The 13,982-nt window shown below is 35.5% G+C and overlaps 3 protein-coding genes across 3 annotated transcripts; 2 read left to right on the top strand and 1 right to left on the bottom strand.

Moving 5' to 3' along the window:
* Positions 1-577: 577 nt before the first annotated feature.
* LOC18007974 (F-box protein At1g78100) lies at positions 578-1,900 on the top strand. Its single transcript, XM_006389959.2, has one exon. It carries the CDS (start codon positions 755-757, stop codon positions 1,745-1,747), a length of 993 nt encoding a protein of 330 aa, XP_006390021.1. The 5' UTR covers positions 578-754; the 3' UTR covers positions 1,748-1,900.
* Positions 1,901-6,163: 4,263 nt separating this feature from the next.
* Positions 6,164-7,500, top strand: LOC18008601 (cilia- and flagella-associated protein 251). Its single transcript, XM_006389958.2, has one exon. It carries the CDS (start codon positions 6,220-6,222, stop codon positions 7,264-7,266), a length of 1,047 nt encoding a protein of 348 aa, XP_006390020.1. The 5' UTR covers positions 6,164-6,219; the 3' UTR covers positions 7,267-7,500.
* A 917-nt stretch (positions 7,501-8,417) lies between these two features.
* LOC18008486 (inactive TPR repeat-containing thioredoxin TTL3) lies at positions 8,418-10,770 on the bottom strand. Its single transcript, XM_006389957.2, has 5 exons — positions 10,082-10,770; positions 9,779-9,974; positions 9,398-9,573; positions 8,863-9,196; positions 8,418-8,733 (listed from the first exon to the last, which is right to left on the bottom strand). The coding sequence occupies exons 1-5, from the start codon at positions 10,768-10,770 to the stop codon at positions 8,563-8,565; spliced, it is 1,566 nt and encodes a 521-aa protein (XP_006390019.1). The 3' UTR covers positions 8,418-8,562.
* Positions 10,771-13,982: the final 3,212 nt, after the last annotated feature.

Below are 13,982 nucleotides of genomic sequence, written 5' to 3'. Positions count from 1 at the left end.
CGAGTCTATGGAATTAACAAACCGTCCGGTCCCTCCAAATGATTTGGAATCTCTTCTTTGATTGCAAAGGATGTCGAGGTAAAACACTCTTCATCATCAAATTAGATATACTCATGTATTTAACCAAAAAGTGTAGTAAGAAATCAAATACTTGTTCATTTTTCAGCATATAGACTTTGGGTTTTAACTTTTAAGTGGTTGATATGTAAATTACTACCGTATATCATATTTGTGCTGCCATATCAAGGAAAAAAAACCGGTAATATTTCTTGAAATATCAGTCATGATCTCGATTATTCATCTGTCATGAAATATGTTCACAATTTTTTTCCCTTTTTTAAAAACTATGTATCCATCCAAATATTTATCTTTTTGGCCCGGTATGGCACCGGGATTTAATAAATACTTAAAGTAGCTTTGGACCGTCGATCAAGGACGTTGTCGCCGGGTAGAGAGCATCTCAATCGTTGATGTCTCCTCATTAAATATCAAACCACCAATCAAAAATTCGAGAAATCCGTCCTTATTGTTCTTCATTAGTTATAAAATATCATATACCGACGGCAATAACGGCCCCACATGCCGGTCATTAAAATATCATTTCGCCTTTGGGTTTTTCCTTATTTAAAGTCCAAAATCTCTCAACTCACACAGCAGAAGAGAAGACGACCCAAAAAAACAAAGCGAGAGAACTCTCTAAGAGATCCCGAAGGTTTTAAAAGGGTAATTTGGTCAAACCAAAGAAAAGAGAATCATGGACGCTTTTGATGCGATTCCTGATCCTGTGGTCATCGACATTTTGAACAAAGTCGGTGACGTCAAAACGCTGATACGATGTCGTTCCGTCTCGAAACGATTCAACTCGCTAGCCACTCAGTCCGACTCGCTCCTTCTCCAATTAGATCAGATCCTCGGCACCACCGAGTCCGACTCCGAGATTGACTCTCCGATCGCTAGCTTCTTCCGATCTCTGTTCAAATCTATCCACGGATTCCTCCCTATCTTCTCCAGACCCGCTAACCCGGCCGAAATCCTGACCCGCTCCCCGAAAACTCCGGCCCAAATTCTCGCCGGATTCAACCGGATCCGGAATCTGGAGGTGGAACTATACGGCGGCGATGTCAAGCTCGAGAAAGGCGCTGCTGTTAAGTGGAAAGCGGAGTTTGGAGAAACTCTCAAGACCTGCGTCATCGTCGCTTTCCGCTCCGCGACGGTCAATACTTCAGCTACGGAATCTCCCATCGACGGTGTTGTGGAGTCAGATTCGGAGTTCGTCTGTGGATTGAAGACGCGCGTGGTGTGGACGATCAGCGCGTTGATGGCGGCTTCGACACGCCATTACCTGATGAGAGATTTGGTGAAGGAGCACAAGGAGATGGAGAAATTGACCGTGCGTGACAGAGAAGGAGAAGGTACGGTGGTGATGGACGCGGCGGGGATGAAAGAATACAGAGAGACGGAGGCGCGTGTTGATGAAAAAGGATTTGAGCGCGTGCGGGATCGTACGGTGGTTCCTAGCGTGAGGATGAGTATGAGACACGCGCCGTCGCTGAAGCTGAAAAGCGGGATTTGTCTAGAAGCAGCGACGCTCGTGGTCGTAAGACCCACTGGTGTGGCTTCCGATGACAATGATGCTGAGCTGGCGACGGAGGCGTTCGCCGCAGATGGCGGCGATTGTATGTACGGTGAAGCGGTTACGGCGTTGCTCAAGCGTAGGAGAAATGTATTAGAGATGAATTCTTTCTAGATTTGTTGAAAAAGGCCTAATGGGCTTTTTGGGCTTTCGTTTGGTAGGCCTTTTATATGTATAGTGTATACATACACTCCGTACAAAGCCAATCCTGTACTTATGGCGTACGACTTTCGTCAAATTCGAATCGAATCTGATTATCACATTAAATGCGTCTCAGTATAGTTTAACTAAGTTGGATACCTTTTTTTACGTTTAACAAATCACGAGGTTTATGGTATCATCAAAGCAAGCAATTAATAATTTCGCAAATTGCAACGAGAGTCGAGCGAGATTCAAGCCTATTGGATCCGGGTTTAAGCCCATTACGGCCGGTAAAGATCGCTCTCCTGCAAAATGATAAACTAAACCACATCTAGTTTAAAGTTTATGAACTGTAGTTCGACTTTTCAATATCCTTGTCTAACTTTCTTGAACAATGATCTATAAAGAATTGAAGTGATATCATTACGGAATTGAAGTGATATCATTATGGACACATCGTTTATTGTATCAATCGTTTTTGTAGCCATTGGGTGGTATCATCACTATCATGATCAAAAGGATGTTATTTGATTACGTCACCAATACAATTCTTAATATGGTTATTAATTTGCAAAAGGCTATAGAGTGGGGATCGAAAGAAACTAAAGGTGTTAGTTCGTCAAAATATAATTCAATCCTCTATTATTAAACAAAACGAAATGTGGTCCTTGCTTACATTTCAATGAAAATACTTGTGCTTGAAATTAAACAAAGACTATTAAAACAGAATACTATCAGTTTGATTAGAGCATTAATCTCTCAACTAGCTTATAGGTATGAATGATGCTAGAATCCAAAGCTTTGATTGCAAAGCAATACAGTTTTCATATTTATCAGGCTTTCTTTTGTCACGGTTTTTCATGGAGTTTGTCTCAATTAAGCTTACGTTAATTTATTACATACTTATGCCATCTATCATAAAAAAGTATGTTTGTTTCATTGTGATTTGAGAAAGGAAAAAAAAAAAAAAAAACTTAAGTTCGTGAAAAAGGAGTAAAATAAGAATTGCCTTTCGAATGGGGCTGTTATTAGTGCCAAAGGCCTACCCACATGATTTCTCAATATTGTCGCTCTCAGGAGTACAACTAAATCAAACACTATCTTCATCTACATAAATTTATTTGGAAAATAATTAAAAATCAAAATATGTCATTATATATTTATAAAGAAATTTCTACTTAACTGTTAAATGCCTTTTTATTCTTCTAGTGCTAAAGGCCTACCTCTATGTTGATGCAACTTATCATGATAAAACATACCTAACTTTTCTTTTCAACCTTTAATTTATTTGATAGTTGGGGGCCTGTTAGTTATATTTATTTGATTTGTTTCCAAGTGCGTAAATATCATTCCAGCAAATTTTATCTGTACTACTTCAAAGAGATGAACGCAATTAGCGCATTATTGGTAAGAAAAATTAACTGGAGTCTCTAGTAAAAGCGGGGAATCGAGCCATGCCTATTTACCCATTCATGTGAATTAGAGCGACAAAATTCGAGTTTTATAAAGTCATTTCGGTATCGGCCAAAAATTTAATTTGCAAAAAATGTTGTTATAGATAACACGTTACTTCTGACAAAAAAAAAATAGATAACATGTTACTCTTCACGTTTACACTAAATATCATTTACAGTTTTTTCCACACAAAATTAAGAAAAACTTATTAGGAACTCTATTTCAACTCTAAAAACAACTTAACTATTAGTATCATCCATTAGACTTGATGTTAAATGAGATATTTAATACCAAAAATTTACATTGAAAATAACGACACTTCATTTGAAACATAGGAACTAGTAGTAAGGTAAAAATGTATTAGCAATCTCAAAACCATATACAAGAATTTGCACCAATAGTTAAATTTCATTAAGCTCTTAACAATAATTCTCTTACCGAAGGGCCAAAACATTCATATTTTAATTCGGCTAGGAATTGACGGCTAAAGCAAGAGTTTCATGAAAAATGCTGGAACTATTCTATAATTAAAGCTGGAACCAGAGCTACATTCAAAACGGAGAAGACAAATGTCGCGCAACTGTACATGCGAACATTCAGTTAAGGAAAATATCTGTTGTGTGAGAAGCATGACATTAAATCAAAATATTGTGTTTGGAGCTAAAGTTTAGGAAATTAGGAAATCATTTTCTCGTTTTATATGTGAAAACTGAATATTAATGTAGAAGAAGAACAAAAGAAAAAGGAAAATCTCCTATTCAAGAATTAAAATTTGTATAGATCATGCCACAAGCCCATAAAGCAAAAGATTTTGTGCGACATGTGGTGAGATATCAGATAGAGTGCTATCTAAGAGACCTGTGGAAAATTTTCGTGTGAGAATCATTAAGTGAATTTAATGTGTTTCTACTCTTTGTAGAAAAAGAAAAGTGTCGACTAATGGTTTGTCTTAGTGCTCAGTAAAACCGTTTAAACTAGACGTGTAATTAAAGAGAGTTGCTCAAAGTTTTTTTCTTTCTTTTGTATGTGTTTTCTAATCTCTATACAAATTTCATTGACTTTAACTTGATGTTAAGTTGAAGTTTAATTTGAAATATCATTAAAATTGTGATTATTTGAACTGTGAAATTGCAGAATATTTGAAAAACAAAGCTGTTTGAAGCGGAACCACTATTTCTTTTCCGGTTTTCCAAACATTTTTTCCTCCGCAATGATCCTTTTCAATGGTGAAACAATATCAAATAATTCACGTCCAATGTCGTAATTACTTTTAACATACACTATTTCAATTCTTCATTACATCATTTTCATATTACAACATTCACATCATTTGGTGCTATTGTTTGGTGATATAGTTAGAAGGTAGTTAAACTCGGAGATGGAAAATGAAAATTGATGAATGTGTGGTTGAAGATAACAACAACAAAGGGAAATGTGACCACACACCTTGTGAGTACCATTGGATTAAGAAACAAGCCTCGTGCCCTTCCAATCTTTTCCTTTTTTTTCCCTTCTTTATACTATTGTCTTTCTATTTCCATTCATATAATAACATTATTAGTTTATATTGAGTTTGCAAAAGTAAAGCCCACGAAACCTTTCCAACTTTAATCTATTGGAGCATTCGACTATAACCCATCATCACCCTTGTCACATTCACATGTTATTCTTTCTTTTAATAATGCGAATATACACCAGAAAAAAACCTCTGAAATTAGATTGTGGATGAAATTTATAACAATATATGTAAGAATATCATTTTATTTACTAAATATTTGTAGCCCGTACAAGGTGCGGACACAAGTTATTAAATTAAACAAAAGTTAGTCAAATACTTTATGTCGAGAAAACCAATAATTTAAAATTTTCCTTTTTTATTAAGAAATAAACTATTAAACTTTTCTTTTTAATAAAGGGATTATCTTTACCAAATCCGTTTCTTTGATAGAGTTTGGGGTTCAACAAACCGTTACTTGCATCTATATAAATGTATAATACATACAACAATTGAATAATATCATAAACAAAATAAATCAGAGAAAATAATCACATCTAAATAAAACATAAGAAAAACCCTAAATATTCCGACAATGGACGACTTACCTGACATTTCCTAGACAAGATTCTATTCGGGATAGATTCCAGATCTCTAACGATTATGTAATGCATGAATACATTTCTTAAATCGCATATATACGACTTGTTTTTTAATATGAGTATTTTTCTCGGATCGGATCCGGTGTGTAGCCACCTACGGCTCAACTATGCTCCGCTACCACCCTCACGGCGATTCTAGGTCACTGAGAACCAAATATACTTTAATGGTGCGTCATATTTTGGGCTCTTGCTCTGTTATGACCAATGCATTTATTTTTTTGGTACTGATCGAGTTTCTTTGAGGCAAGTAAAATATAGGGTGATACCTATCTATTACATGAGTTTTAGAGTGACCAAATATTGATGTCACATTTGGTACAATAAGTCTTTGAATTCTTTCACCATATAAAAACAAACAATCAGAATGATGACATAAGCATAAATCTCAAAGTGAAATGATAAACAAATGTATGAAGAAGTAGTGGTGACGACCATTGAATGTAAATGATTTAGTCAAGAAGCTTCTTGTTTACGATCGGAATAAAGCTGAAATGAATCCACTTCACTCCTTTGACTCCATCACTTCTCCTCTTCTTCATATATTTATCCATCAATTTCACAACATTTTTAATATCAACATTTTACAAAGACAGTTGGTATTGCACCACCGATTTTTTCACCTTTTGTTTCAATGAAAAAGAAAGTTTTTTTCCCCTCTCAAAAGCAAAAAGCATGTACAAGCTGTCAGCACAGGAATTTCAAAGCCTAAAAAAGAAAATAAAAAAGAAGAATTTTATAAATATAGACATAAAAAAGCTGAACTCTTCCATTGAGAGAGATCGATCCAAAAACCAAAGCCAAAAAAATAAAACAAAAGCAGAGAAGGAAAGGCGATGATCAAAGGAAGAGATGGAAACAGAGGATCCACTTCTTCTGGTTACTCTGCAGATTTGTTGGTTTGTTTCCCTTCAAGAGCCCACTTAGCTCTTACTCCTAAGCCCATTTGTAGCCCGTCCCGTCCCTCCGACACCAACACTCGTCGTCCCCACCACCGTCGCAAGCTCAGCAGACTCTCCGGCGGCGGCGGAGGAGGACACGGAAGTCCTGTTTTGTGGGCTAAACAAGCAAGCAGTAAGAATATGGGCGGTGATGTTATAGCCGAACCCACTTCGCCTAAAGTCACTTGCGCCGGTCAGATCAAAGTCCGGCCGAGCAAAGGAAAGAATTGGCAATCGATGATGGCGGAGTTCGAGAAGATTCATCGCAATAAATCGGAGGGAAAGTTTCTTGGATTGAAGAAAGACGTGATGGGTTTCCTGACTTGTCTCAGAAATATCAGATTCGATTTCAGGTGTTTTGGTGATTTCCGACATGCCGATATCACTAGCGACGACGACGAGGAGGAAGGTGATGATGATGATGATGATGACGATGGAGAAGAAAAAGAAGAAAAGGAAGAAGAGGAGAAGTCGAAGACACTTTTCTCTAAATGGTATATGGTTTTACAAGAGGAACAGAGCAACAACGATGATCACAAGAAGAACAACAATTGCGTCGTTGATGAAAAACACGATCTTGAAAACTCAGACGCAGAACCGGCGGTTCCACCTCCAAACGCGCTTTTGCTGATGAGGTGTAGATCGGCTCCAGCGAAGAGTTGGTTAGAAGAGAGAATGCAAGCAAAAACAGAGCAAGCTAACAGAGAAGAACAACAAGAAGAGGAGGAGGAAGAAGAAACAGAGGATCAAGAGATGAGTACGGAGAAGAAGCAAAAGAAGAAGAAGGATTTGAGATCACTAATGGAGGAAGAGAAGATGGAATTGGTGTTGATGAGATACGATACTGAGTATTACAGACTCTCTTCAGACATCGCTAAGGAAACTTGGGTTGTCGGCGGAATTCAAGATCCTCTGTCTCGAAGTCGAAGCTGGAAAAACTGATTTTACAGGTCTACCGTTACTCACCATTAATCCCCGTATTTTATATATCTAATTAAGTATTTCAATTAATTTTTGATACTTTTTTTTTTTTTTTGGTTTCTGGAGTTTCCTTGATTCCCCTGTTTTGTATCTCAACGGTTTTCCTTCTTTGTTTTCGTGTGTTTCATCACAACGTTTGTAATGTAATGCAAATATGTACATACATGGCTTATATTTTTAAACAGATATGCTTAATCAACATTTTTTTTTTGGTATTTTATGTTTGATCACATGTTGTGTGTATATTTGTAAACAATTCTGGAGATTAATAAATGGATCATATTGTTGGTAATCATATATATGATTAAATTCAAATGGAAACAATCATCTCTATTTGCGCCATCGATTTATAATGGACAATAACTCCATCTCTCTTCTTGGATAAACTAAAGCAAATAATAACTACTGGTTTCGGATTGAGATATAGAACCAAACTGAAGGTGACATACCTTGAATATAGCGATCAATAGCACACAAAGTTAGTTTTCTTCTTCCTCGCATATCAACCGAATAACCGACATCAGCCAAGAATGTGTGCGTTCCCTCAATTCTATGGAGAAGCGCGTCACGATCAGTAGAGGAATGATGGCAATAAACAAACCTCTGATTATTGTCAAATTTTCTATAAACAAAGTCTCCTTCATTATCTTTGAATCTTCTTGCGATATTGTAGGATTCATTTTCACCCTAATCTATTGGAAAATTAGTCGAACAGTTTTCCAAAAATATATGTTATTGGATAACAATCTATAACAATTTTTTATAATAAAATTATAAGTAGTACTGAAAAAAAAAAATCTGATAATAATAATAATTCATACTGTACCCTAGTGAATATATTTGATTAAAAGGTTTGTCTAATTTCCGATCACTTTATTACACATGGTTGGTTTCTTAAACCTCTAGATCACACATAGGTTTTCGAGTAAACGCCTTTCTCAACTGTGCCCACAATCCCGTAAAGCCCTCGAGCTCGGGGCAAGGCCATTTACATGAGATATGTCGTTTCTAGTCTATGACCAGAGCCTTTAAAAAAGAGAAATTATATAAGATCTTTCCCTTATGATATGATGTTTTAGTATATCAGTTTGATACAAAATTTTGATGGTAAGAACACACAAAAAAAGGCCCGCTCAAATAAAATTTGAGACCTAATTTAGTAAAACAAGGCAAAACAAACAAGCAGACACAATCGAATCTTCAAAACATCTCAAAACTATACAATTCGGCTTACTTAAACTCAAATCTCCTCCCATTTCAATTTACCACAACTAAATCCGAGTCGATTCCTTTAAACCGGACATCTCGACCGGTCAGTTTCCTAAACCGGACATTTGCCACAGCCAAGGCTCTTCTAGTCTCCTCGTCTCCAGGTGTCTCCGTAATCAACAATTCATAATCTTGAATCGCTTGTTGCCATTTCTCCAACTAAGAATAAACCAACCAAACATTAATTATATATCTTTTTTAAAAAACAACCAGTACCATTTTCATATAGAAATTCAGTCATGGTTCGAGCCGGTTTATACGGGTTCTAAAAATTGAGCTTTTGAATACCTTGGCATTAGAATCCGCCCTGCGCCGCCTCGCTTTCCGGTACGAAGGCTGGAGACTGAGAGCCAATGTGCAATCTTCGATGGCTTTCTCGAACAAACCAAGCTTGAATCTAGAGGCAGCTCTGTTACAAAGCAAGAGGGCATTATAAGGATCTTTCTCAAGTCCTTCCGTGTAAACCACGCAAGCCACTTCGAATTTCGAAGCATTGAAGAGCAAATTTCCGCTGAGTCTCGCTGCAGCAACCGCTCTTGCCTTTCTATCCAGCACGTTTACTTCTTCGTTGCTCGGATCCAGTCTAGCCGCTTGCCTTGACGCAGCTACTGCATCTTCAAATCTGTCCATAAAGAATATAACACAAAGTCTCCTAACGTTTTAGAAGCTGAAAATAAGTTTTTTTTGTAGTTTTGTACCCGTCCCAAGAAGTGGAACGGCATGTTGTTCGATCTTCTCTTTGTAAAAAAGGAAACAAAGTGAAATATACGGCAAGGCATTCGGTGAATTTTTTTTTTTTTTTTGGTGAAAATATTATACTGACCTTCCTGCTGCAATGTAGACCTGAGCTCCGACCATTAAGTGGTAAGAAGTGATGGATAGACCAAAAATCTTTATGAAACAATCGACATCGAAGTGTTTTGTTCCTTTCTGGTACACGTTGTAGGCTTCCTCGTGTCGTTGTAGATGCAATAAGGCCTCGCTTTGGAGCGCATAGACCTTATGAGATTGAAAGTTATGGATTTAGTTGTATGGCTAAACAAGAGCAACTACCAAGAACTTTCCTTTTATAATATATCCGGTTTGCTAAACCGACACAACTGCTTAAAATTTCAAAAAATGTATTTTGGCTTCTTTTTAGTACTCCATATATAAAAGAACTTTATAAAGTTATATCGTGTGAATGCAAGAAAGAAAAGCTAACCCGAGGAGAAGAATCGGCTCCATATGATATCGCAAAGCTAGTCTCCTTCAACACAACGTTCCATTCCTTTGATCTTCGAGCTTCATCGCACCTCCTTAAGCATTTTATAACATCTTCAACTTGTTCTATATGTTTTGTCTCTGTGTATTTTCCAGCTTGGTTATAGTGACTCAAAGCTTTTTCAACCTCACCCAATCTGTTTTAAAATAATAATAATCAGCGTATAAGGTAATAACTATAAGGTTAGAACTAAACGGAATTAAAAAAAAAAAAATGCAAAGAGGGAGAAAGCTAAGACTCTACCTGAGTTGGAGGGAAGCGAGTCTCTGATGAGCTCTCTCGTAAGTCGGGTTTAGTCTTAACGCTTCCTCGCAAGCATCGGAAGCTTCTAGAAGGCGACCGAGACTGATCAGAGCGGCGGATCTGTTAGACCAATACGTCGGCGTTTTGGGGTCAACTGAAATGGCTCTCTCGTAAAACACAAGAGCTTCTTCAAACCTTCCACGACAATACTCTTCGTTTCCCATTCTCTTCAGAGCCTCCGGATCGAGTCTGTAATTTACCCTTTTGCCCTCCCACCGACTTCTTGTTTGTGCCACCTCAGCGGCAGGCTGTGGTTTCACGATGATGTTTCCCATCACGCCGTTCACTGAAAACCTCTTGCTCTCTGTTCTCGACGACGCTCCTGACGATATCGATTTTCTGGCGGAATCTGATGATTTTCTTGGGTCACTTTCGTCGGATTTCGTCTTTTTTTGGGGTTTCTGTGGCTCTGGTTTCTTTGCCTGAGATGAAGAATCGGTTGATTTTCTCGGGAGGGTTTTAGGGTTTGTAATGGTGGTTGACTTGGGAGGCAAGTAATCTTTTGCCTTGTGATCTTTTTCCGGTAAAGATGGTTTTCGCCGGCGAGGACTCCAGCTCTGGAAAATACACCCAAGGAGACTCTCACAACCTATTTTTTGACCCGTTGAGATTTTCTTAGATTTCGCCATTTTAAGAAGAATGAAAGCTTTGAAATCGTTGCAGAGGATAAAGCACTGTGAAGAGTTCGATGAAACAGAGGAGAAAGGAAGTTTTCTGGGTTGAAGATGAAAGCTGTTTAATGTATTTATACAAGTCTAACAAAAGAATTACTGTTGAGTACTTTACAAGATACCCAACTTTTTTTTTTTGTTATTTGTCTGCCTTTTCCTCTAACACAAAAATCTTGCTTTTGTTTTCTAAAATCCAAAAAATTAGATTTTAATTTAGATTTAATGGGGTCGATTCTTTAAGACATTCTTGTACAGTTCATTGAAATAATGATAAGGATAATATAATAGGCTGACCCCATCGTTGATTGTTTATTGTCTTAATTGATAAAGACGAAAAATGCAATAGATTGTTCAAATATATTTGGAGCCTAGAGAAATATATATATAGTTTTTGCTATCATTATTCGTCGACATTTACGGTAATCATTAATGCAATGAAAATTAAACTTTCCAATATAAACGATAACCATAGAGCATAAAACTCACTTCGACCAACAAATAAAAACATAAAACTCGATAGCTATGTTACTGTTTAACTAAATGTAGTTAGTATGATAAGTGATATATGGATATCCACTGATTTTTGTGTGTTATTAACAAGTAATTTTGACTAGAAAATACGTAATAATTATGAGATTGTGATATTGGATATATGGAAGTATGTTTTGACTGTATACCAACTCGTGATAATGGTATATTGGCATTGGCCTGTATCACACCAGCAAAAAAGTTAAGAACAAAGGGTCAAATGTTTAATAGTGCTTTACAAAAGTAATTAATGGAATAATTAAGCTTATCTTCTTAAACGCATTCACAATAATAGAGTGGGTGATATCCACAATAATAAATCGCTAACAACCAACAAACTGTTTGCTTTTTTAAAATACTTCAATTTTGTTTATTTGTTTAAACAACAACCAATTCAATTAAAGTGATTGATGAACAGATTCTGCTTAAATTCCGCTTAAACCGTTAAATAGTATTAACGGGAACTTTCTTTTCTTACTGGGACTTGTACGTGCATGAGTTCGGAGTGATAATTTATTTTGATAATGATGTACCATTTTTTTGAAAATTTCGTTTTTAACACGATGTGAGTGATACGGTCCCGTGTGTGCGTTCGTGCGAGTCGGTGCCGGCTTTGTCCGAGACCTTCTTTCTCATACGGCAGCTTTCTTTGTTTGTTTGTTATTTTATTTTGTTAAAAGTTTTTTTGTTTGTTGTATGTTTGTTGTATGTTTTATTTGGCTTTGACCGCTTTTCCTTCATTTTTTTCCTCCCACCAACAAGGTTAGTAGGTTACCTCCAACTTTTTATCGATTTGACTAAAAATTCATATCTAAAGAGAAGCTGGGGAAAAACTTAAAGCTTCTTGTTTACAAAATTTTCTTGTTCAACATATTAAATCCGACAACATTTCAATATCCATGATAGAAATTTTCAGAAAAAATATATTGTCAGCAAATTGCAGTATGTTATAATTTCGTTTGTTTGTTCTTTTTATAATCTCTCCATATATGTATTTTAGTATTCTTGTTTTTCTTTTCCTTCTGAAAATGAATGTGCTGTTGCAGTTTTGCGTTTTGCTGCCGACAACTTAGAAAACTCGTGCTACATGAGGAAAAGATAGTTCTAAAAATGAAGAAGGGTAAAGCTATATGAACAAAGTTACAATAAACCCAAAACAAGCCACGTAAAATAGATTCCCTTAAATCTCTCTTTTTCATAATATTTCAACAAAAATACCTAAAAGTAGTCAAAAACCAACGACGACTTATAATTAATAATTGAAATAGAATCATTTTATTTTGAAGTATCTATCTTTCCTCTAAGAACAAACATACTATTTCATTACCATGTTGCTTTATATGGACCATACGACTAGTCTAGACTTTTGATTTAAAAATTCGATTACAGAAAAACCTAACCTATTATAGTACATGATTACTAATTTACAGATAATTAACTAAAAGGTAGTCAATTTTTCTAGTACAAGCTTATAGTTATTGTTTTTGTTTCGACGGCACTAGCTATTAGTATTGTTTTAGTAATGTTAAGGTAGAATATATGCATACAATCATATATATAGTGACATTTTCCGGAAAATGATAAATCCTTCTATTTCTATTAGTTGATTTTTCTTTTTACAACGTTATATGGTTTTTTTTCTTAAAAAAAAAACCAAAACAACGTTATATGTTACTCGATTAGATATGTCAATAAGTCTGATTGACCCACGATATGTACTACCAATTAGGTAGGCATCGAAAAAAAGCCCTTGGCTTCTATCCAAGATGTCATACTATATATGTTTTCTTACTCCAGTATATCATATAGTTTTAGTCATATTTTGTATTGTATGCACTAAAAACGAAAATAAGAAGATCCATAGCTAATATACCCAAAGGAACATTTATAATAAAAGTGCTTAAACCAGAAAAAAAAATATATATATAGTAAGGAAAGTCACTCGATAAACCCCTACTGTACTCAAAGTGCATAAATTATTTTATATGCAACCCCATGATCATTACAAGTTTTATAAGTGAGATTTTCAATTAAAAACAGATACAATAAAAAATAGTTAGAATCAACAATTATTGAATTTTTTTTAACAAAATAATTCATTTTCATACGTTTAAGTATATTTCTATTAAATTTTAATTTACATATTAATGTAATTATAGACTCTTAATTAGAATAAGTTAGTCATTGAACTAAAAAAGAATTATACTTAAAAAAAAAAAAACAAAATCATTTGAAAATAAAACCTCCTTTTAGTTTATTCTTCCAAATTTCCTCATAAAACTATTACGCATGGTTTTTTCTTCGTAGCATGAATTTGTACACTAAAATACCAAATCATGGTCAAGTAATGTTAAAGATGGCATCATGGCAACCGATATGATTAGATCTATGGCGTGTGGACCTCGTAAACGAAAATAGCATATGAAAAAAAAAATAACGAAGGTGGCTTTAGGTTTAAGATTTAAAATGCGGAAAGGAGATAATTTCTTATAAATATCCAAAATATTCTAAATGAATATCATTTCTTACTCATACATAGAGAAGCTAAAAAAAATGATGTAAATGTCTGTATATAATTAATTTTAGAATGGAACCTTAGACCAGTTCAATGGTAGCAACTTTTAAAGGATGCTTAAGTATTA

Source organism: Eutrema salsugineum, unplaced genomic scaffold (genome assembly GCF_000478725.1).
Source record: "Eutrema salsugineum unplaced genomic scaffold, Eutsalg1_0 scaffold_9, whole genome shotgun sequence".
Lineage (NCBI taxonomy): Eukaryota > Viridiplantae > Streptophyta > Magnoliopsida > Brassicales > Brassicaceae > Eutrema > Eutrema salsugineum.
Note: the sequence above shows the minus strand (reverse complement) of the source record. Positions and strands in the feature narration are given on the sequence as shown.